Here is a 23845-nt window from a genome sequence, read left to right as displayed (position 1 = left end):
CAAGAGGATTAGGAGTTCAAGGTCATCCTTAGCCACATGGTGAATTCCCATTAGCCTGGAATATATAAGATCCTGTCTGTCTGTCTGTCTATCTATCTACCTATATGAAGATTTCAAACACACAAAATAGATATGGCATGTGGAATCCTGTGAATTTACCATTGAACTATACTAATTAGTAACTTACGGAACTTTATTAATTAGTAACTTGTCTGTACATCTTATCTCTTTCCATCATCATTATTGTTATAATTCAAAAAGATTTTTCAAATGTATGACTTGGGTTTTTTTTGGAGTCAGGGTCTCTATGTAGTTCTGGCTGCCCCAGAATTTGCTCTGTAGACCAGACTGGCCTTGAGCTCATAGATATCCACCTGCCTCTGCCTCGCATGTGCTGGGATTAAAGGTTCCTTTTGCCAGTTTTAATTAGGGTGTTTGATTTCCGTGTTGAACTTTAGTTCTCTTTCTGGCAGGGCTGGGAATGGAGCCTGGGCCCCCAGGTGTGTCAGGCAGGCTCTCTGCCAGGAGCTACCTCTTTACCCCTGGTGTTCTTCAAAGGGCCTGGGAGAGATCTCATTACTGAGTGCTGGGGTGTTCTTTTAGGATTTGGAGCTTAGTAATTTTTTAAGACTTCCCGGGTTGAGAACTTTAGGAGTCTCGAACTGTTACAGCTTGGTCAGTGACCACCATCTACTGCTTGTCCTTGTCCTTGTGCCGCTGCACCAGACACTGGGGACTGATCCCCCTTCAGGTATCAGCAGGGCGCTGCAGACACCTTTCTTCTGTCTCAGGAACTGGACCAGCTTCCCTTTAAAGACTCCTGTTGACTTAAATAATGAATAGCAGGGTTGGTAGGAAAGGGGCAGGTCTTCCACCACGGACAGATGGAAAATGTCTTAAGTGTGCCCTGCCTTCTGCTCTGTTGGTTGTCCACACTGAGCCTGTAACGAATGCAGCCACCCAGGTTTACAGTATGAGGAAGCCCTGGGACTGATACGCAAGCCCGAAGCGTCTGTCTGCAGAAACAGCCCTTCAGCCCTCTAACCAGTCTGTGCTTCAACTGCTGACTTCTGTCGGAATACAGAAATGGATTTACTTGATAAATTGTTTGCCCAGCAAGTTTGGTGGCTCACATAGATGCCCTGGAGGGGAGTAGAGGTTCTCAAGATGGCTGAGCCGTTTAAGGTGCCTGTCACCAAACTTGACAGTCTGAGTTCAATCCCTGGGATCTGTGTGGTGGGGGAAGAGAAGCATATATCGTTGTGTTCTGGTTTCCACAGGGGTGCTTCCACTCCCCCCCATGCACACAAAACAAAAACGCCTTCTTTTGGGTTTTGTTTGCTTGTCGCTTTATTTCTGAGACAGTGTCTCTATGTAGCCTTAGCGATCTTAGCATCTACCTCTTAGGTGCTGGATTACAGGCTTGACCACGCTTGACCACGCTTGACCGCTTGGATTTTTTTTTTTAAGCTGGGCTGACAACACAAATTTGTAATGTCAATGCCAAGGAGGAAACAAGTGGAACCCTGGGACTTCCCAAGTAACCAGCCTAGCTCAGATCTTGTCCCTCAAAATAAGGTGAAGGGCAATTGAGGAAGACACCCAAGGGTCCCCTATGGCCTCTACATGTGTTTGTGTGCGCACAAAAACACAGAACAGTTGATTGTATTATCTCCCCCAAGCTCTCTCTGTTAGGGACTTCTGTGGTCTTTTCCATCTTGTGTAGGGTCAGGAGAAGAGCAGCTCTCCAGATTTTCTTTTCTCCCTGCAGGATTCCGGCGTGAGAATCACAAGGAGAGCCCTCCAAGAGAAAGGCCTGAAAACAGAGCCCCTCAGGAGACTTCTTCCCAGGAGAGGCCTCCGGACAAATGCTCGGCCTACCGTCCCAGAACCCAGAGCTCCTGGAGGTGGGAGCAAGGCCCAGAGGGCACCCAGGACGATACCACAGGGGAAGGGGAGGTGAGCGGGTCCAGCGCACAAGGGGAGGCCCTTGGGTCTTCCTTAGCTGCCCCAAGATTCAGTCATCTACCCACACCGCTGAAGGGTGGAGTGGACACCCGCAGCCAGTGTGGAGGTTGCCTGCCCGTCCTCCACTTGTCCCTGTCCCTAAATCATGGATCCATCCTGCTTGCTGTGGGTCCAAAACTACAGGGCTGGGGCAGGTCACAGGCAGGGAGCAACTTGAATATACAAAATGTTGGATGCTGTGCCAACCTGGCCACCTCGTCACGCACTAGGGCAGCCATCCACCAAAGGGCCAGGCATGGCCCCTGGAGTGACCTTCGACCTTTGGAACTACGGTATTTACACCGGTGAGGGCCTCCGCCAGCAAGATGTGAGCAAAGCAGCACCTGAAGCACTGGGCAGAAGGTGCTAGGAGATACCACGGCTGTGAATGGTATCAAAATTCACGCTTGTGTGGTAATATGCCCACGTGTAGAAACACCACTCCAGCAAGCACCTGACAGTCTCCCCCACTTCCACAGGCCTATGGACTCTGGGCCTGCTGATTAATCCTTGGCTCCAGAAGACATGTGCCAAGCAAGGTGCCAACCAGGGTGCCAACCTTGCCTCAGATCAATCGAGGGGCACACATGGCCCAGTGACCTTTCAGACCAGGCCACAGCCTCCTGCTCCAGGAATGCATGGAGACTCGTGGTCCAGCACTGCCAAATCTACCTGGAATCTATCCACCCACTTTGAGAAACTCATGGCAAATGGGCCATTTGAGTGGTTCCAAGGGCTTTTTCATCAACCTCTTGCCTCTGACTGAACAACTTCCTGGGCCTTCTGGGCCAGGAGTTAATGCCTCCGTTTGAGAGCTTACTGTAGTACACATTGCAGTGTGCGGGAACATCCCTATGTCATAGATCCTATAACTTCCACATTTTACAGATACAGAAACTAAACGGCCAGGAGGTAAAAGAGCGTGCCCTAAGTCACACAGCCTGCCTGTGGCAGAGCCAGCCTTCCTGCCTGACTCCACAGTCCCTGAGGGTTTACCACTTCTCCAGCTGGGCATGCAGGTGGGGCTGAAGCTGTGAGCTTGGTAAGGCCTTCATTTACGGTGCGTCCATTTTTCTCAGTGGTCAACTACTGGGACTTTTAATTTTAACTTTCTTCTGTCTGACCTTCTCCTCTCTTCTCTCCTCTCCTCCTCTTCTTCTTCTTCTTCTTCTTCTTCTTCTTCTTCTTCTTCTTCTTCTTCTTCTTCTTCTTCTTCTTCTTCTTCTTCTTCTTCTTCTTCTCTCTCTCTCTCTCTCTCTCTCTCTCTCTCCCTCCCTCCCTCCCTCCTTCCCTTCCCCTCCCCCATCCCTTTGCTGTTCGGGAACCCACTAGACCAGGCCAGCCTTGAACTCACAGACATGTCCGTCTCTGCTCCCCAGCGCTGGGATTAAAGGTGTGTGATACCATGCCCAGCTTGGCCTTTTTTTTTTTTTTTTTTTGATAGTAAAGCAAGCAGAGGCTCTGTGGGAGTAGCGTGAACGTTCTGTCCACACTGAGATGACATAGACCTTCAGTGGTAAGACCAGTGACGCCAGCTCTGGGTCCCTGAGACCCTGGGATTCCTCTCTAGAGTGCCACTGAGAGATACAGGAAGCACCATCCAGGCCCAGCTCCCGTGTGAGGCTTCCCAGAAGCCCTGTGTGACTGGGGAACTTTAAGTAACAAAGGCTTACTAAGACTTCTCAATTACCAATGGGGCAGAAGTTTTCAAATTTCAAACAGATACTAGTTTTCTAAGATTCAGAGGTGAGGGGGGTTGGGGATTTAGCTCAGTGGTAGAGCGCTTGCCTAGCAAGCACAAGGCCCTGGGTTCGGTCCCCAGCTCCGAAAAAAAAGAAAAAAGAAAAAAAAAAAAAGGATTCAGAGGTGAAAACTAGGAATTCTGGGGAGATCCAGAAAATCTTACTTGGTAATTCTCATAACTCTCTATACCTTAAAAACTAAGAAACTCGGGTTGGGGATTTACCTCAGTGGTAGAGCGCTTGCCTAGCAAACGCAAGGCCCTGGGCTCGGTCCCCAGCTCCGAAAAAAAGAAAAAAGAAAAAAAAAAAACTAAGAAACTCACAGTTAGTAGTAGTTTAAAAGAGCTGTAAGCCTTAAATATTCAAAAGGTAGAAACTGCCAGCATGTGTCACTGGGTAGGACTTGAAAGACAAAATGTTGATGGGTCCAATTAGAGTCGTGGCACTCCAGAATCATGAGTTGAAATTGTGATATAAAGACTTATTTCTCAAAATACCCTGGGATCTGTGTAAAACACACATGTGAGTGCATTCACGTTTCTTATTTGTGAGAAACCCACGGGTGCAATTTTAATGTCAGGGCCACAGAAGAGTGGACTGGCCCAGGACGGCACCCCTCAGCTCTTGGCTCCCAATTTCTAAGGATGTCTACCGTAAGTTCATGTGTCAGCACTCCCCATTCCTGCTCTCTGACCTGACACAGTGGCTCCTATGACCAGGACTCCTCTCTGCTGTTGAGCAGTGGTTAATAGAGGACAGTTAGTTACAGCATGTTTCCTGTTTCCCCAATTTATTTGCTGATTGGTTTTGTGATTCTAAAAACAGAAACAAACAATATCAAAAGCAGACAAATTCGCCACCACAACAAACCCAGGTTTCCAATAATGTAGCAAGGACTTCTGAATAGAGACACAGGCCCGTGGGGCTGGGCAGGAACAGTGAACAAGTGAGCCAGTGTGGATGTGGCCTCTTCAGCAAGGTCTCATGGAGTTGGAACACTCCAGTCCGGCCAGTCCTCGGCATGAGGCCTCGGCTGAATTGCTCACCTCTTTGAGCTTCAGTTTCATGGGTAGAATCCTACCTAGGAAGTAATATTCTTGCTTCGTAAGGCAATATCGTTGAAGGGTTACCAGCATGGCTTTGGAGTCAGACAGTCTGTGGTTCAAATCTTACCTTCATGACTTTCTACCTCTTTGATTTGGGGCAAGTTCTAACCACTGGACTTTTCTCTTCTGTAAAATGGGGACATGGAATCTATTTCACAGGGCTGTGGCAAGTTTAAACGAGATCACATATGACCTGCTTAAGTCAAAGCAGGGTACACTGTATGGGTTTGATCCATGTAGGCGTTCCCCACTGTGTCTACCTCACAGGGCAGTTGTGAGGATGAAGGGTAGAGGCTGGGGGTGCTTTCTAAGCTGTGAAGTGATACGTATTTACCTCTCTTTACTCTGGAGGTGGGGAGATAGGAAGTTTCTGCCAGACACTAGTAGAATGCCCAAGGGAAGGGCCTGGTATGTTTCTGTCCATACAGTGTGGCTGGGCTGAAGGGAAGGTACTATGCTGGGTGCTGGTGGACAGGGCACGACACAGCCTCTGGTGAGTGTTATTGCAATAAAGTGGAGAGATTAAATGCCTATGGCTTTCACCATTGGGAGCAGGGAGAGAGCAGGTCCAGTCTTAGGAAGGATACTAGCTGGGGGTTGAAGTAGAAGAGTGTTTGCCTAGCGTGAGCAAGGGCTATGAATTTCATATCTAGCACCTCAGGAAAAACACAGCAAAAACAAACAAACCCCTCTTCCCTTTTAAAGGTTTTGGATGAAGAACAGTGTTGTGAACGTATGTATCCACTGTTTGATTTTAAACAGGACTCAAATAGCAGGAAGCCATGCACCCCCTACCGTGAGTGAAGATTTCATTCTGTAGTGTGCAGACAAGAGGCAGGTCAAAGGGCACTCCCAGGGTGACCCTCCCAACAATAACCTCACAAAGCAAATCCTAGCACAGTTAGCAGATTAGAGAGGTTGGAGACTGGGAACGTTATGCCCAATGCCCAAGGCTGCACAGGTTCTAAGAGAATCCAAGCCTTTCACCTGGATTGAGACTCGTCCGCATGCCAGTCTCAGGTCGCTGATCTTGAGTAAGGTTCCATGCCTAAGTGCCCTCCACTGCACCTCAGCAGCGATTCTTGCTCTTGACCTCATGCCTCCTCTCCAGACACCACTTGCCAGCTCCTCCGGGCACCACCCTTAGAATCAACCCAGACAAGGGAGCTCTCATTCTAACCAGATGGCTTCTCAGAACACCACCCTAATCAGCTCCTTGGCTTCTCAGTGTCCCCATGGAGGACCTGAAGTACAAGTTCACTGCTAACTCAGTGGCATTTCTCATCAGACCTCTCGTGAGGTCCCACTCCTTACAACGGCCCTTCCTTTCCATACTCATGTGCCAAGCAGGCAATCTAGGGATCCTTCAAAGTCAATGCCTCTTGATCAGGTAATATCTGACTTCGAGGTGTGTTTTCTGAGAGTTGCCAACAGGTCGGGGATGAACTCAGAGACTAGGATTCACCTTTTCATCTGCTGGCTGGTTACTGAGTGCCCAGTGGGGCGCCAGCTTCAGCTGGTTACTGAGTGCCCAGTGGGGCGCCAGCTTCAGCTGGTTACTGAGTGCCCAGTGGTGTGCTAACTTCAGCTGGTTACTGAGTGCCCAGTGGGGCGCCAGCTTCAGCAGCTGGTGCAGGAGATGCGTCCATGAACAAAACAGATCTGAGCCCTGACTTCAGGAAGCTTCCAAACAACTAGGGTAGACGTAACCAGTGTTCCCTGAATACAAACTCTTAGCCTGGCATGGTGGCACACACCTGTGATGCCAGCCTTTGGGAGCCAGAGGTAAGAGGATCAAGAATTCAGCCATCTTTGGCCAACCTGGGCTACATAAAACGGTGTCTCGAAAACAAACAAAATACACAGTATAACTGTGAGAGATGTTGTGAAGGAAAAAGGTCGGAGTGCTGTGAAGGAACACAGTAAATAAATGTGGGGTGTGTTAGGACAATGACACTATGTGCCCGAGTGTGGGGAAGAGAATCCTGTGTAAAGGCAATAACAGGCACTCCAATGGGAGAGCTCGCTTACTGTGTTGGCAAACAGCAGTGCAGTCTGCGCTGCCGGACCGAGCCTGCCGGGTGTAGGTGGGGATGGTGTCATGGACCTTGCAGACCAAGGAAAGGAACTTGCATTTTGGTGTTTAACTTTTTACTTGGAGACAATTTCAAAATTACTGGACCGTTATATAAGTGTGGTACAAAAGATGTCTGCATACCTTGGCTGCAAACACCCCAGCCACCTGCAAACATTCCTCCATTCACCTGAATTACCTCCCGCGTCTACCTGTGATGTGTACCCATAGCCTGCAGTCTGAACTCAGAATAAGTTGCATCCACCGTGTCCATTTCCACTGAAAATGCAGTGAATATCTCCCACAGTCACGCCCCTCCCGCTACACTGAATTTACCACTGGTCGGTGGCTCTGCAGTGTGTGTGTGTTGGTCGTCTCTCCAGTCACCTTCATTAGCATCCTCCCCTTAGGACAAATCACGGACGAATGATGCGTTGTGCTTTCTTGCTGGTATCTTTTAATGTGGCATAGCTTCTCTCTTCTCTGTTGGAATAGACTATTTCTCCTTTGGGTCTGTCTGCTGTTTCTTTGTGACCACGCATATGGTCATTTTCATGGTTAGAAGAGTGTGCAAATGACGGTGCCTCGGTGTCACAATGGAGGCACACAGTGCCTATCTGTTTATCTGGCGATATACAATTTTTTGAGACAGCATCTCTCCATGGAGACATGGAAGTCCTTGAGCTCGCTCTGTAAACCAGACTAGCCTTAAACTAACCTGCTTCTGCCTTTCAAGTTCTGGGATTGAAAGTGTGCACTACAATTTTTTTTCTTTTTTTTGGAGCTGGGGACCGAACCCAGGGCCTTGCGTTTGCTAGGCAAGTGTTCTACCACTGAGCTAAATCCCCAACTCCACAATTTTTTTAAAAAATTTTTTCTTTTCTTTCTTTCTTTCTTTCTTTTTTTTTTTTCCCCCCGGAGCTGGGGACCAAACCCAGGGCCTGCACTTGCTAGGCAAGCACTCTACTACTGAGCTAAATCCCCAACCTCCTCTACAATTTTTTTTTAAGTTTACTTTGAGAGCTGGAGAGTTGGCTCGGTGGTTAAGAACACTGGCTTCTCTTCCAGAGGACCCTGGTCAATTCCCAGAACCTACGTGCAGTTCACAACCACCTGAAACTCCAGTTCCAGAGATCCGATGCCCTCTTCTGGCCCCCAAGAAGACTGCATATAAACACACATTCAGGCAAAATACCCACATACACAAAACAAAACGAAGCAAAAACTCCAAAAGCTCGAATTTCATCTCCACTTCAGTGAAGCCGCATGGTTCATTCTGGGTATCAGCACATCCTGAATGCTGAACGAAAATGAACTGTAGCCAAGGAAACAGGCATCAAAAGGGGCCAGACGAAACTTTTGAGGTGATTCCTCTGTGAGGGGTACAGAGACAGACCACACGGGGCCTGGAATACCAGGCCACCGACACGTTCTCAGCCAGCTGCTGGGCAGCACGGTGACTTGGGTGACTTGGATTCTGCCAGCCCAGAAAGATGATTTGGAAGGCTGCAGCGCCTTTCGGATCTTTCTAGAGCAGCTGTTTGGGTGGTGCCACTGGGGATTTCTCAGATGGTCCCCAAACCCAAACATCCCCTTGTTCGTCTGAGAGCATGCCTGCCTTAATTGCACTTAGCAGCCCAAGCCCAGGCGGTTGTGTCAGCAAATGCCCTCTCCCTGCCTCATTTTGGCTAGAGCCACACCACTTGCTTTGGAACCTTTCCCTAACAAACAGGTCACCACACGACGGTGGTTGTGCATGGACTGTTTCCTGAAGTTGCTGGAGTGTTCGGGGACCAGGGTCCTTTCTCTGCCATACTTGGGGTTCACTGCAATCTATGTTCTAAGAGTGTCCATCAGTTTAGCCTATATGTTACATCCAATCACTCCCTAACACCGGGAGAAGGGTTCAAGTCTGGCTGGTGCACAGAGAGGCCGCAGACCTGCCCGCTGAATGGTCACAGCAGTGGCAGAGATTTTAAGAGACTGGAAAAAGTCAAATGCTGAGAAATCCCGAGAAAGGCGAGGTTGCCTCTAGTGGGAGAAACGCAGAGAATTCCACGGAGAAGATGGCATGTGAACTGAGCCTAAAGGGCAGAGTCCACGGTTTTCCATTTTGCAAAAGAAATATTTAATTATTCAGTAAATAAGAGGAAATTTTTGAGAAGCAAAGCCCATCTCTCATATGTCATCAGCATTTTCAGTGTGACTATTGTTGGTTCATAACATTCCATAGGCGGATAATCTGTAGTCACCCCCATTGCTGGAGTAATTCATTCAGGCAGATCCTCCTGCCTCTGCCTCCCAAGTGCTGGGATTAAAGGTGTATGCCACTATGCCTAGCTTCCTACAGAAAAAAATTTTTTAAATCTTTTTTTTTTTCCAAAGCTGAGGACCGAACCCAGGGCCTTGCGCTTGCTAGGCAAGCGCTATACCACTGAGCTAAATCCCCAACCCCTTCCTACAGAAAATTTAAGCTGATATTTGTGGTCTTAAATTTCTAAGTGGCAAATTTCATATTATTGTCAGTTACAGTTTGATCAGAAAATGGCTTCCAGGATTTCTACTTTTCCAAATTACCAAAACATTCTTCAGAGATGAGTATCCGTGGAATCTTGTCATTGTCCATGAACTCGAAAGGGCGGCAGTGCATGATTTCGGGGTTAAGGCTTGGTGGTGCTGGGCAGGCAGTGCTCTAGCGATAGACTCTAAGACTCTAATGGGGAGGAGAACAGGAGAAAAGCTAGCCATGAGGACTCATCCACAACGCCAGACGTCCTACAGGAAGGAGGGAGGCAGAGACAAGAGAAGGTCACAGGGCAGCTGACCCAGAGCACACAGTAGGTGGCAAACAAGGGAGTGGGGTATGCCTTTAACAAGGAGGAAGTTGAGGAGTGATGTGTGGGGTTGTTCTTTGTTCTCATGTGCACAGTAGCACAAGAATGCCCACATGTGCACACAAAACATTAATTAGTTAGCTGCTTGATTATTAGTTTTGTTTTGTTTTTTTCCGGAGCTGGGGACCGAACCCAGGGCCTTGCGCTTGCTAGGCAAGCGCTTTACCACTAAGCTAAATCCCCAACTGATTATTAGTTTTTAAATCAATGAATTGATTAATTAATTGATTAAAGACATCAACCCCTTCAAGCTAACTACATCTGTGAGTACGTTAAGCGCTCAGGCTCTAGAGGCAAACAGCATGAAGATTTAAATCCCGCTCCCCTGCTGGTTAGCTTAGATTGCCTTCCCATGAAATGGAGACATTGACGTTGTAGCTGAATGCTGCAATGGGTGTAGACCCTTAGTGCTTCCTGGTGTACTCAACTTTAGCTCAATCAGGCTCAAATTCGCCATTGTGGTCAATGTTGTTGCCTGACAGACCAGGGTTGGCACCGAGGCCTCTGAAACAGAAGCAGAAAAAAAATCTTTAGGCTCCCTCTTTTTTTTTTAAAGACAATGTCTCTCTCTATAAACCTGGTGGTTCTGGAACTCTCTCTGTAGACCAGACTATCGTCAAACTCACAGAGATCCACGTGCCTCTGTCTCCTGAGTGATGAGATCAAAGACCAGGCTACTACACCTGGCCAGACCGCTCTTTCTTATCACTCTGTTGAGTACGTACTTGGTGAACAGGAGGCTTCTTGTAGAGCACAGAAAGCATTGAGAGCACACACACGTACACACACGTACACACGTACACACACGTACACACGTACACACACGTACACACACGTATACACACATGTACACACACGTATGCACACATACACACACGTACACACGTACACACACACGTACACACGTATACACACATGTACACACACATGTACACGTACACACACGTACACACACATGTACACACACGTATGCACACGTACACACACGTACACAACACATACACACATGTACACACGTACACACACACGTACACACACGTACACACACGTATACACACATGTACACACACATGTACACACGTATGCACACGTACACACATACACACACGTATACACACATGTACACACACATGCACACACACGTATGCACACGTACACACACGTACACACACGTATACACACATGTACACACATGTACACACACGTATGCACACGTACACACACGTACACAACACATACACACATGTACACACACACACACACACACACACGCGTGCGCGCACACCCTAGTAAGATGGCTCAGTGATCAAGCACACGTGCTGCTGCTCTTCCAGAGCTCAGGTTGAGTTCCACCATCCACATGGTAGCTCACAACAGTCTTTAATACCCTCCTCTGGTCTCCACAGGCGCTATTTACATGTGGTATACAAACATATATGCAGGCAAACACTTATAAAATAAAAATTTTAATCTAATCATAGATATATGTATATACTCGGTTGTATATGAATATATAAATTTATATAAAATACCAATATATACTTATAAGCATATTTACATTCTATACAGGGGAAGAAGGAGGCACATGCTGTAGTTTCAGCCCTTGGAAGGCTGGGACAGAAAGAAAAATTATCAGACATTCAAGGATAACCTGGCCACATAGGAGTTCAAGGCCAGAGTGTGCTACGAAGTGACCAAGACTGGCAGAGAGCGAGGGGGAGGAGTGGGTTTAGTGCGACTTAAGCTGTATCTCCAGGCTTTTGTGGTTGTGTTTGAGGTAGGGTTTCTCTCTGTAGTCCGGGCTAGCTCAGAACTCAGCCTGTAGACCAGGCTGGCCTCAAACTCAGAGGTCTGCCAGCCCCTGCCTCCCATGTGCTGGGATTAGAGGAGTGGGGTACCACCTCCGGGTGAGAGTCCCTTCTATTCTTGGGAGTTAGGCAAGAAGAAAGGAAGGGTGCCATGGAAGAAGGTAGGTGCGCACCACCTAGCTCTTTTGGCGAAAAGTCAAGTTGGTTGGTAACCACTCAGAGCAGCTGGAAGGAGACCATTTCCATGTCTGTCAGCAGGAGTGCTGGCAGAATAACAGATGTGCATGGATAGGATAGCTCTTCAGTCTTAGAAGGCAACAAAATCCTGATCTAACATGGGTGAGCTCCGAGACATTGTGTTAAGTGAAATAGGTCAAACACAAAGACAACTACTGGAGAGATGGCCCGTTGTTAGGAGCTCTGGCTGCTCTTCCAGGGACCCATTTGGCAGCTCACAACCACATGTAACTCCATTTCAGGGGGTCTGGTGCCCTCTTCTGGCCTCTGTAGGCACTGCATGCACATGGTACACAGACACAAACACCCCTACACGTAAACAATAAGATAAAATAAAAAGAGAAATATATTATTCCATGTATATTAGACACCTGGAATAAGCAAGAATAATCAAACTCATAGACATAAACTAGAAGAAAAGTAACCAGAGAAGAGCAGGGAGCTTAAATAACCACTTTAATAACAGTGGTGCCAAGTTTATAAAACAGCACCTGAATGGACAGTCAGGTTGACAGTGCAACACTGTAAATATATATAAAAATGTTACGTGTGTCTTACGTGTGTGTGTGTGTGTCTGCTATGGGTACATGTGAGGTCAGAGGACAACTTTCAGGAGTCAGTTCTCACCTTCCACAGTGTGGGTCCTGGGGATCAAACCCAGATCCTCAGGCTTGGCAGCAGGTGCATTTACCCACTGAGCCACTCTGCTGGCCCTGTGGTATGAACATTTACTTACAGCATTTATGGTTTGAGACAGAGTCTTACAATGTAGTCCTGGCTGGGCTTGAATGTGGGATCTCCCTACTAGCATTCCAAGTGTTTCCTCCTCATCCCACTTATAAATGTATTTAGTACCATGGAATTTTGCATTTAAAAGGGTTTTGTAAATTTATTTTCAAGAAATTCAAGCTGGGTGTAGTCATGGATGCTGTTAATCCAGCCCTCGAAGGCAGAGGCAGGTGGAGTTCTGTGAACTAAAGACCAGACTGATCTCTGTGGTGTGCTGACCTCCACTGGTACATGGAGGCGATTCACATGCTTCTATGCAGGCAAAACTCATACACATAAAATAAATAGATCTAAAAAGGATCCAGGTTGTTTCCAAGTAATATAAACATTGTAAATTAAACTCAAGGTTTATATGAAGAAGAGGCACCTACATGGGGGGCGAATCAGCAGGTAAAGGCATTTGTCACCCAGGCTGACAACCTGAGTTCAGTATCTGTAACCCATGTGATGGACGGCGAGACCTCACTCCCAGAAGCTGTCCTCCAACCTTCACGTTCACACTGTGGCTTGCACATGTGCACATGCACACACATAAATAAAGGTAATAATGAAAATTAATAATGATGATATCTATCCTAGCTATGCTGGCATGGGTCTGCAGTCCCACTGAGAAGGCTGAGGTAGAAGGACAGAGAATTTGGGACCAGTCTTCACTACAGCATGAGCTACAAAATTCAAAGAAAAAGAAAGGAAGAGAAAAAGTAAAAGAGAAAGATCCTTCGTAAGCAGAGGCAGAGTTTAAACGCCTGAGCGGATGGCACTTGGAGACGTATTTGCCACGAGAGAGTAAGGGCTTGAGTTCAATCTCCAGAATGCACACTTAAAACGCTGAGTGTGGTGGCATCCAGTTATACACAGCGTTAGGGAGACAGAGACGTGCAGATCCCCTGGTCTGCTGCCCAAGTAGACTGGTCCCACTGACATACTCTGTCTAAACAAAATGTATCGCTTTTGAGGAACAACACTGGAGCCTGCTTTCTCTGGCCTTCACATACATGTACTCACATGGACACCTCATTTGCACACACATACCTCATGCACATACACATGTGGACACACACCTCATGCACATATATACCTCATGCATGGACTCACACATGTGCACACACATCCACCTCATGCACATACTCACACATGTGCACACACAGTCACATAAAGGCCGGACATCTAATAAAAGGTGACCAGATATACAAGGTCCCAGAAAGACATGATTCATAGATAATCAATCAACTGAAATGACGCAGAAGATGAATGGCTCATGGAGAAGTATTAGAATTAGCAGTGGACATCAAAACAGTAATTATGGCTGTTTTTCTTCTCGGGCTTTTAAAATAGTATTTAATTATCACTTTCTATTAATCCTAAACATTGGGATACAGCGTTTGGCTTTCATCGTGGACTCTGCCCAGTGCCCTTGCACTCCATTCTCGTTCACTCTCACCTCGCTGTCCTTCCTGTGCCATTTCCCCTCCTCCACCTGCTTCCCTTCTTCTATCTGCTTCCTGTCCCGTGCATTGTTATACTCCTGCTTATCACCTCTCTTAAGCGTTCTTCCTCACACATATAAATATAAATATATATGTTTAAATTTAAACCTAGGTTCTGCGTGTGACAGAAAACATGGTATTTGTCTCAATCTGACTAAGTTTGCTCACACAATGATCTCCAGTTTTATCTATTTTCCTGAAAATGCTATCATTTTATTTTTCTTAATGGCTGCATAAAATTCCCATTTTCTTTACCCATTCACCCACTGATGGACATTTATAAAGGCTAATTCTACCTCCTAGCTATCATGAATAGTGCAGCAGTAGGCATGGTACAGATCTGACCTGACCTCACCTCTCACTGCTGGTTTTGTGGAAGAGCTGGCCCTGAAGAGAGCTGACCCCACCCCTCCACAGCTGCAGTGCTCTGAACAGCAGGTCCCACATCTCCCCCAGGAAGCACAGGAGAGCTGGCCCTGGTTGCAGAAGTTGTAGATGAGCCAGCCTCAAAGGTGTGGGCATGGGAGGGCCCTGCCGCTTGTCTCCTGTGAGGTGGCAGTGGATGAGGGAGAGACGCTCTCCCCTCTTCTCCCTTGCCACCTACAACAGGCAGAAGAGCTGGTCCCTAGGCTACCCGAGTGGGAGAACCAGACCTGCCCCTCAGCAGCAACAGCACTCAGGAGAGTAGGCCCTACTCCTTTGGTTTGCTTTGTTTCTCAAGATAGGTTTTCTCTGTGAACCCCTGGCTGTTCTGGAACTCCATCAGCGAAGTAGAGCAGGTCCCGACGGCACGGCACTAGGCACTAGCAGTGAGCTGTCCTGATGGCATGAGAACATGAGAGCCAGACAGCCTGGGGTGGGACTGGATGACCTAGTGGGTTGAGGAGAGTTGACAAGCTGGTTAGCCCAGATACCTCTCAGGCCCAGATGCAGGGCTTTGAGTTGGCCCGCCTCAACATCTACCCCATAGATGAACTGCTGGAGAGCATGAAGAGGCTGGTCCTACAGATCCAAAGCTACAGGATCTCCATGGCTACAGGGCAACAGCAGGACATCCGAGAGGAGTCCCTGTGAGCTTCCAGTATTGATAGTGCAGCAGAAGTCAGAGGCCTTGAAACAGACTAGTGACTCACTGCCATGACATTTACAAGTAAAGATGTATGGACAAAAGGGTACACTGTGGGACACACTGTGACACACTGCAGCTTCCACAATGAGGTTTTTTTCTTTTAGAGCAGAGGTTGCAAGAGTGGAGGGTGGGTACTAGGGAACAGGGAGATGAGTGGGATTGAGGTGCATGACGTGAAATTCACAAAGAATCAGAAGTTAAAAACAAGAAGAGGCTGGAGAGAGGGCTCAGCGGTTAAGAGCACTGACTGCTCTTCCAGAGGTCCTGAGTTCGATTCCCAGCAACCTCATGGTGGCTCACAACCATCTGTAATGGGATCTGATGCCCTCTATTGGTGTGTCTGAAGACAGCTACAGTGTACTCACATAAAATAAATAAATCTTTAAAAAAAATAAGTTAAAAACAAAACAAAATTTCATAAGCACAATTAATACCAGATGATACTTTATAGAAAAAAATCAGAAAACTTTGAGGCATGGCAAGGGGAAACATGAAAAAATACAATAAGAAAAAAGGAATAGGGCTGGAGAGGTGGCTCAGAGGTTAAGAGCACTGACTGCTCTTCCAGAGGTCCTGCGTTCAAATCCCAGCAACCACATGGTGGCTCACAACCATCTGTAAAGAGATCCGATGCCCTCTTCTGGTGTATCTGAAGACAGCTACAGTGTACTTATATATAATAAATGAATAAATCTTTTAAAAAAAAAAGGAATAAAAGAGGGTAAAGATATAAAGATATACTTGTAAGCCTAGCCATTATTAGACAAAAGGAGAAGTATTAAGAATTCAAGGCCAGCTTAGACTACTAACTATAGAGATAGTCTCAGAAACCTTTGATTCTAGCACCGAAGAGTCAGATGCAGGTGGATCTCTGTGGGTTCAAAGCCAGCCTGGTCTACATAACCAGTTCCAGGCTAGGCAAAGGGCAAGACTTCGATCCTAGCACTCTGGAGGCAGAAACAGAGAGATTGCTGCAAGTTCAAAGCCAGCCTGAAGCATACAGCCAATTCCAGGTCAGCTAGGCAAGAGAGAGACAGAGACAGAGACAGATAGAGAGACAGACAGAGAGACACAGAGACAGAGACAGACACAGAGACAGAGAGAGACAGACAGACAGACACAGATACAGAGAGACAGACAGAGACACAGAGACAGAGAGGCAGAGAGAGACAGACAGACAGACAGACAGACACAGAGACAGACAGAGACACAGGGAGACACAGAGAGACAGAGAGGGCACAAAGCAGTTTGGCAAGGGTTATTTTTGTTATGTTAAACACATAAAAACAAAGGGACTGCAGTGCTCAGCGGTTAAGAGCATTCTACATTCTTCCCTGGGGTTAGGAGGCTTACAGATACCTATAACTCCAAAGACCAAACAGTTCTACAAAGAAAGTTCCAGGACAGGCAAGGCTACACAGAGAAACCCTGTCTCCCAAAAACCAAAAAGAAAGGAAGGGAGAGAGGGAGAGAGAAGAGAGGGAGGGAGGAAGAGCCAGCTGAGCCTACACATTAAAGACCTGTGCTTGCTGTAACTGTGTCTTCTTTTTTTTTTTTTTTTTTTTTTTTTTTTTTTGGTTCTTTTTTTCGGAGCTGGGGACCGAACCCAGGGCCTTGTGCTTCCTAGGCAAGCGCTCTACCACTGAGCTAAATCCCCAACCCCATAACTGTGTCTTTTTAAAAACTGGCTCTGCGGTCCCTACTTCTTCTGCTGGTTAAATGAAGGCAGCAAGCCCCACACTCTCATGTTAATATCACCTTCTTTGCCGTGGAACGCTCTTTCAGTCTCCTGCAATTTTTGTTTTGTGGTTTTTGTCGTAATTGCCTCTGCCCTTGCTTTCTGTGTTGCTTTATGTGGCATTTGTTTGTGTGGGGGCTGGGTGTTCTGTAGTCCAGAACAGGCTTTGAACTCAAAATCCTGGTTCCACCCTGGGGGATTGCAGGACTGTCCTGTTTTCTCGGTAGGGACTTTGACTTCTCGAAATAGGGCGTCACAAGAGGTGGCTTGCAGCCAAATTGCCTAGGAAGGCAGGTTAAATCACGCACAGCTGGAGCCTGCCAGAGGCTAGGGAAGAGGGTTGTGGAGACCGTGACCCATTCCTACCTAACAAGGAGTAGCCCACGGTTGGGTAGCTGCCTTAAAGCCACACCCTCAAGCCGGGCGGGGAGGGTCGGTTTCCCAGGGACTGTGCGCAAAGAAGGAACTGAGAGGCCGATTTGGGGGCGACTTTCACAGTCGGAACACCTGGCTCTCACTCCAGTGGTGACCTATTCAGCAGGTTCAGCGAAGTGCCTCTGTGGGCGGACACCCCTGTGACCAAAGCCTCCGAGCTAGTTCAGGCTAAGTGGGAAGAGTGAGGTCTGGAACCAGGGCCAGTAAATTGCAAGAAACCATGGTCTCCTCTGGCCTTAAAAAGACAGGGATTAGACCCACTGGGTGATGTCAAAGGAGTCTGCCCTACAACAGGCCTTGTTCTTCAGGGAAGTCTCTGGACCAGTGTATTCAGGTCCCCAGAAGAGTAACGAATAAGCAGTGTAGGAACACACTCGACCCTCTTTGCGCTGTGGCCACGAGCAAGTCACGGCCTCCCATTTCTTTGTCTTAGTGCAGTGAGGTTTGTCTCCATGTCCTCTACGGCCGTTTTAGCTCTTCCTTGTCACGAAGCAGCTTTAATAAGATGTGCGACGGTTCTTTGTAAATGTCTGGCAAATACAACTCCTTAGACGTGCACACATATCGCTAGCTCAGCCACTGGACTTCAAGTGCCCTGAAGTTGTAGGAGAGGCGGTAAAAGTCTGGGATAGTAACCAAAAGAAAATTAGGGCGTGTTCGCACACCCCTGACTGATCGTCCGCAGCCCACGAGGCGAGCCAGGGAGGACCTTGGGGTGCAGTTCTTTGCCCCGTTCTTTCCTTGCGGGGGAGAGGGAACTTGAAATCAGCTAAGTCACAACGCAAAGAAGGACCAGAGTTTTCTGATTTAGTAGGCAGTTCCTTTCCCAGCGTTAGCAGATAGATGGCGGGCGCAAATGAGTGAAAATAGGGACAGACAATCGGTCCACAGCAACTGGAAGCCGGACTACTTTGCGGTACCACATTTACTTGGGATTTCTACTCTGCTCGAGTGTAGGGGGACTCATAGAGAAAACAGAAGTAAAATGCAAAGTGGAGTCAGGTATGGTGGTCCTCTCTCCCTTCGTATGCTCCAAATTGACCTTGCAAATCATTTCCCTGGTTACCTGTCTGCCTTTCCAAAAGAGCCAGGACCAGGAAGCAGCTTTTCCCCAGCGCCTGTGGCTTCCTTCAGATGAGTTAACGCTCCCGGGCGGTTTCCTTCCTCCCATCTCCAGCAGTGCCGCTGGTTTGCATCAACCTAGAATATGGTTCACAGCGCTTTGGACCAGGTGGACTAGGTCAGCAGTGAAACCCAAAGTAGCGACTCTGGAAAATGAATCTGTTGTCCTAGGGTTCAGAGAACAGGACTTCCAGGCAGCATAAGCCTCCTGTGAGTTCTGGTACAGACTGGGAAACTCAGTCCCTGAGAAGCAGCTTAAAACGTCCAGGTTGAGGGTTGGGGATTTAGCTCAGTGGTAGAGCGCTTGCCTAGCAAGCACAAGGCCCTGGGTTCGGTCCCCAGCTCCGAAAAAAAGAAAAGGAAAAAAAAAAAAAAAAGTCCAGGTTGGGTTTCAGCATACATGTGTGAATGAGTTATTATTAAAGGTATCTGGATAGGACCGGGAATGTGGTGCTTGTGTGAGAGAGCACAGGCAGAGGGATGCTTAGAAAGCAGGAATCACTTTCACGGTGTACCAACTGAGTCCTAGCAGGCAGCCTCAGCCCAGGAATCACCAGCACAGCAGGTATGTGGAACTCTAGGAGCTGTGGAACTCCAGAAGGAAATCAATTAGTTCCTCTGAAATGTAAATGTAAATAGCCATCAAAAGGAACCACAGAGTAGGCCTAAGAGAGGGGATCCCAACCCCCTCTCTGGCCTCCAAGGACACAGGCCTGGACATGGCACACAGGTACACACGGAGGCAAACATATTCATTAAATAAAAACAAAACTTTAAAAAAAAAAAAGCACTTGGAAAGATCTGCCAGGTTGGAAGTTTCATAGCAACCCTGACGCAGGGGGTTCAAAGTGGAAACTTCTGGTTTCTTTGGAAAGCCATGTTAAATGATGCTTTGCTCGGCACACAGGTGAAAGGATGGCTTGCTAAAGCAGACACAGGTGAAAGGATGTCTTGCTGTGGCAGACGTGTGCTATTTGGAAGGAATGTAAACATCACCCACAGACAGTGGGAGCTGAGCATTGGTTCACCTTGCCCCGTTTCGTAGTCTTCACCGATGGCACGAGTGTATTGTTTACATTGCATTGACCTTCGCTTACGGTGACATCCTAGACAGAAATTCACCAAAGAACTTCTTGAGAGGTGTCTGCGGCGTATTGCGGCTTCTACAGTGGACTCCGGACAGTTGGAGAGCCTCGCTGTTTCTTCTGGACTGAACGGCCCTTGCAGTCCTGTGTGGCGTCTGCCGAGTGGACTGGGCTGCAGCTGTGGATTCGTGTTTGGTGTTTGCTAGTGGACTGGACTGAGACCAAGGAAGATGGAAATCTCCCCCAAAGAACTATTTCTAAACGGGTCCACTTCTCCCGTGTCCTAATACCTTTTCTCCACCTCTGGTGGGTGTTGGACTAAAGGAGAGGCCGAGACAAATTTACGCCTACAGGGTTCGTTGTAGCTCATGAGAGCTCCTCTTGCTCTCACGGTGGCTTTACTGGTGGTATTTTGACTAAGGGTGGTATTTTGACACAGTCTTCCTTTCTCTTGGACATGTGACACACCAAGGGAAGTACCACCAATTATAAACATTTGAAGGGCAAATTAAAGTTGTTTATAAAATATAAAATAAAAACATACTGTAAATGCTTTTTAAAATATATTTATTTACTTTATGTATGTGAGTTTGCTGCTGCTGTCTTCAGACACACCAGAAGAGGGCACCAGATCCCATTACAGATGGTTGTGAGCTACCCTGTGGTTGCTGGGAATTGAACTCAGGACCTCTGGAAGAGCAGCCAGTGCTCTTAACCACTGAGCCATTGCTCCAGCCCCCGTAAGTGCTTTTTAAAAAGTGAAGAGGCACTGGGAAGGTGGCCTAGTGGTTAAAAGTCCTTGCTGCCCTTCTAGACCCAAGTTCAGTTCCCAGTGCTCACATCAGGAGGCTCAACTCCAACTGGGGCCCGAATGCATGTGTACCTCTCCACACACATACACAGAGAATTGGAAATGAACCTTTTTTTCAAGTAGGGGAAAATAAAATCTAGAGCCCGAACAAAATCCGTTATTTATATGAAGTGTCCAGCCTGAGAAAATGTCCAGAGAAGACACCAGGATGTCATGGTGGGAAGATGGACAAGGTGGGCAGCGAATGCAAAAGGTCAGGTTGATGACAGCGCTCAGGAGTGGGTTGTGGTGAGCATTTAACCCATCCAACTTTTAAGCAGATAGTGTGTATGGAACAGGATGGAGGGAAATGGGGGGGATACATAGGGGTCCCCACCCCAGAGGCTAGCTGAAGCCTCTCACCAGCAGAGAAGGAGAATTTCACATAACCAACTACTGGAAGGTCTTTCTCCCCTCCTGGCCAGAAGCCTGCCGTTTCATGCAGGACTCTCCTCAGAAATGCCACTTATAGGAAAGGGACATGTGTCAAACAATGTATGTAACCATTGTGGTTCCTGGGTCACTGCATCAGATTAGTATACTAGCCATAGGGGCTGGAGAGATGGCTCAGCAGTTAAGAGCACTGATTGTTCTTCCAGAGGTCCTGAGTTCAATTCCCAGCAACCACATGGTGGCTCACAACCGTCTGTAATGGGATCCGATGCGCTCTTCTGGTGTGTCTGAAGACAGCGATAGTGTACTCATATACATAAACAGATAAATCTAAGAAGAAAGAGAGAAAGAAAGGAAGAAAGATGCCATCCATGGCTTCTCGAACTTGGACTTGTCTTATTCCTCCCACTCTCAGAGAAGCCACATCCAAGCTCGCTCACTCGCTCTTTCCAAGCAATTCTTTTCTCCTCAGTCATAACAATTAACCCATAGGAAAATACCTTTAATACAATGTCCAACGGTGTCTCGGACCAGCTACACCTGAAATTCTGAGTTAAAGCTGTGGCGAATGGGGTTGGGGATTTAGCTCAGTGGTAGAGCGCTTGCCTAGCGAGCACAAGGCCCTGGGTTCAGTCCCCAGCTCCGAAAAAAAGAAAAAAAAAAAAAAAAAAAAAAAAAGCTGTGGCGAATCTCAATTTTTCTCTGATTCAAAATCTGGAAAAGGTAAGGGAATGTCTGGGATTGCTGTCCCTGCCCTGTCTCTCTCTGGCTCTGCCTCAAGCTGTACACCAAGCTTCTTACCTGCATTGTTGGACACATTGGCAAGTGCTTGGAGCAGCGCAGTGTCTGTTAACACTCGTTATTCTAGAGTTTGGAATTCGGAATCAGAATCAGGCTGCGACTTTGCTCACCAGGTCTCGTAGGTACGACTGAATCCAGAGTAGAGTCTCTTCCTTGATGGGCTGTGAAGTGCTCCAGCTTTCAAGGGTAAGTACAGCTCCTAGACCTCCAGTTTCTGGGACTGGGAGTGACTGGAAACTCGGCATCCATCCATGGCTCACCTAGGGAACCTTGTCACATTGCGTGTTTCCTCAGCCCTCACCTAAGGTCTGCTGTGTGCCAGACATGGTAGTGCCAGCTGGTAGGGAATACGGGCACCCAGACCTTCCGATGTGATGGGTGTTTAACATGCATGGGATTATGTCATTTACATGGGTAACTGTTTTTTTTTTAAATATTTTATTTATTTATTATATATATGAGTACACTGTAGCTGTCTTCAGACACACCAGAAGAGGGCATCAGATCTCATTACAGATGGTTGTGAGCCACCATGTGGTTGCTGGGATTTGAACTCAGGACCTCGGGAAGAGCAGTCGGTGCCCTTAACCACTGAGCCATCTCTCCAGCCCTTTTTTTTTTTTTTAACATGGGTAACTGTTTATTGGTTACATATTATATTCTGGTTTATTAAATTTTATATTAATTGGGCTTTAATATACATATTTGTTTTTGTTGTTGTTGTGTTGTTTTGTTTTGAAACAGAGTCTTTCTACATAGGCTTGGTTGTCCCAGAACTTGCTATATAGAATCAGACTGGCCTTGAATGCACAAAGAAATTTTCTTAGTTTTACTTATGTGTATTTGGGGGAAGGGGTGTGGTAGAGGAGGTCAGAAGAGGGCATTGGATTCCCTGAAGCCGAAGTTACAGGTGGTTGTAAACTTCCCCATGTGAGTGCCCAGAACCAAACCCCAGTCCTCTGGAAGGGCAGAAAGTGCTACTAACTGCTTACCAATCTTTCTGGTCTCTGGATCAGGCTTCTGAGACACAGCCTCACCGCGCAGCCCAGGCTAGCCTTAAACCCACGGTTCACGTGCATCTGTCCCTAGGAGTGCACATCATGCCTTGACTCTATTTATTTGCAAGACGTTGACTTAGGTCTAGGCATAGACATCTAGAGGAGGCAAAGGCAATGGTGGCTTGGTTATACTAACTTACCCAGCACCTCCGTGTCGGTGGCTGGATGATGGCTGGCTGTCAGGAAGGTTCACAGAATAGAAGTAGCCCTGAACAGAATCTGCTCTCCGGGGAAGATGGCGCAATGGTGCAGTCGCATGGTTCTCAGGTTCATTAAATGCCATGGGGCACTTGCTCCAGATGCATGTGAAGAGTCCCCAGGCTCTGAGTGGCCAACGGACATAGCTCTGGGTCCCAAGAATGAAGTGAATTGAGGAGACCAGGGCACAGCCTCCATACATAATAGTCCTCTGGGCTGGCTTCCAGGTGTAAAGCATAGGCCACATGAAATCCTATGGACATGGCCCATGCTTATCTCCCGAGAGTCACAAGGCAGAGGCAGGCAGATCTCTGGGTCTGAGGCCAGCCTGGTCTATAGGTTGAATTTCAGAACAACCAGGGGCTACACAGAGAAACCCTGTCTCAGAACGAGTTTCCATGTCTGTGCAGCACATTTTCCTTATCCATGTCTCTGTTGCTGCTGCACTGATCGAGGATATGTGAACCTAGAGTCTTCTGGGTAAATACCAAGGGGGGCATAGCTGGGCCATATGCAGATGCAGTTTTTGTTTTTTGAGAAAATACTGTACTGATTTCCATAGAGGCTGAAATAGATGCTATTCCCCACCAGTAGTGTAAATTCTGGTTGTTAGAAATAATTTTAGGGACTGGAGAGATGGCTCAGCAGTTAAGAGCACTGACTGTTCTTCCAAAGGTCCTGAGTTCAATTCCCAGCAACCACATGGTGGCTCACAACCATCCGTAATGGGATCTGACGCCCTCTTCTGGTATGTCTGAAGACAGCTACAGTGCACTCATATAAGTAAAAATTTTAAAAAATAAAAAAAATAATTTAATGTTGGACAAAGGAACATATAGGGAAAGTGGAATTTTTCTTTTAATTTTTTTTCTTTTGCAAACTGTGCTAAATC

The 23845-nt window shown here is 47.3% G+C and overlaps 1 protein-coding gene across 4 annotated transcripts in view; it reads left to right on the top strand.

Moving 5' to 3' along the window:
* Bcl7c (BAF chromatin remodeling complex subunit BCL7C) overlaps nucleotides 1-4233 on the top strand; it is a 48003-nt gene extending 43770 nt beyond the window's left edge. For 2 of the 4 annotated variants that reach the window (XM_087659777.1, XM_087659776.1), the window contains exons 6-7: nucleotides 1772-1907; nucleotides 2896-4233. In XM_087659777.1, the coding sequence (XP_087515903.1) occupies nucleotides 1772-1907; nucleotides 2896-3044 (285 nt within the window). In that variant the 3' untranslated portion in view covers nucleotides 3045-4233. Of the gene's footprint in view, nucleotides 1-1771 lie in introns of all 4 variants that reach the window. The other 2 variants (XM_087659779.1, XM_087659778.1) reach the window with 1 other exon arrangement.
* Nucleotides 4234-23845: the final 19612 nt, after the last annotated feature.

The sequence above is a fragment of the Rattus norvegicus genome, chromosome 1, assembly GCF_021556685.1.
Source record: "Rattus norvegicus strain SHRSP/BbbUtx chromosome 1, alternate assembly SHRSP_T2T, whole genome shotgun sequence".
Classification (NCBI taxonomy): domain Eukaryota; kingdom Metazoa; phylum Chordata; class Mammalia; order Rodentia; family Muridae; genus Rattus; species Rattus norvegicus.
Note: the sequence above shows the minus strand (reverse complement) of the source record. Positions and strands in the feature narration are given on the sequence as shown.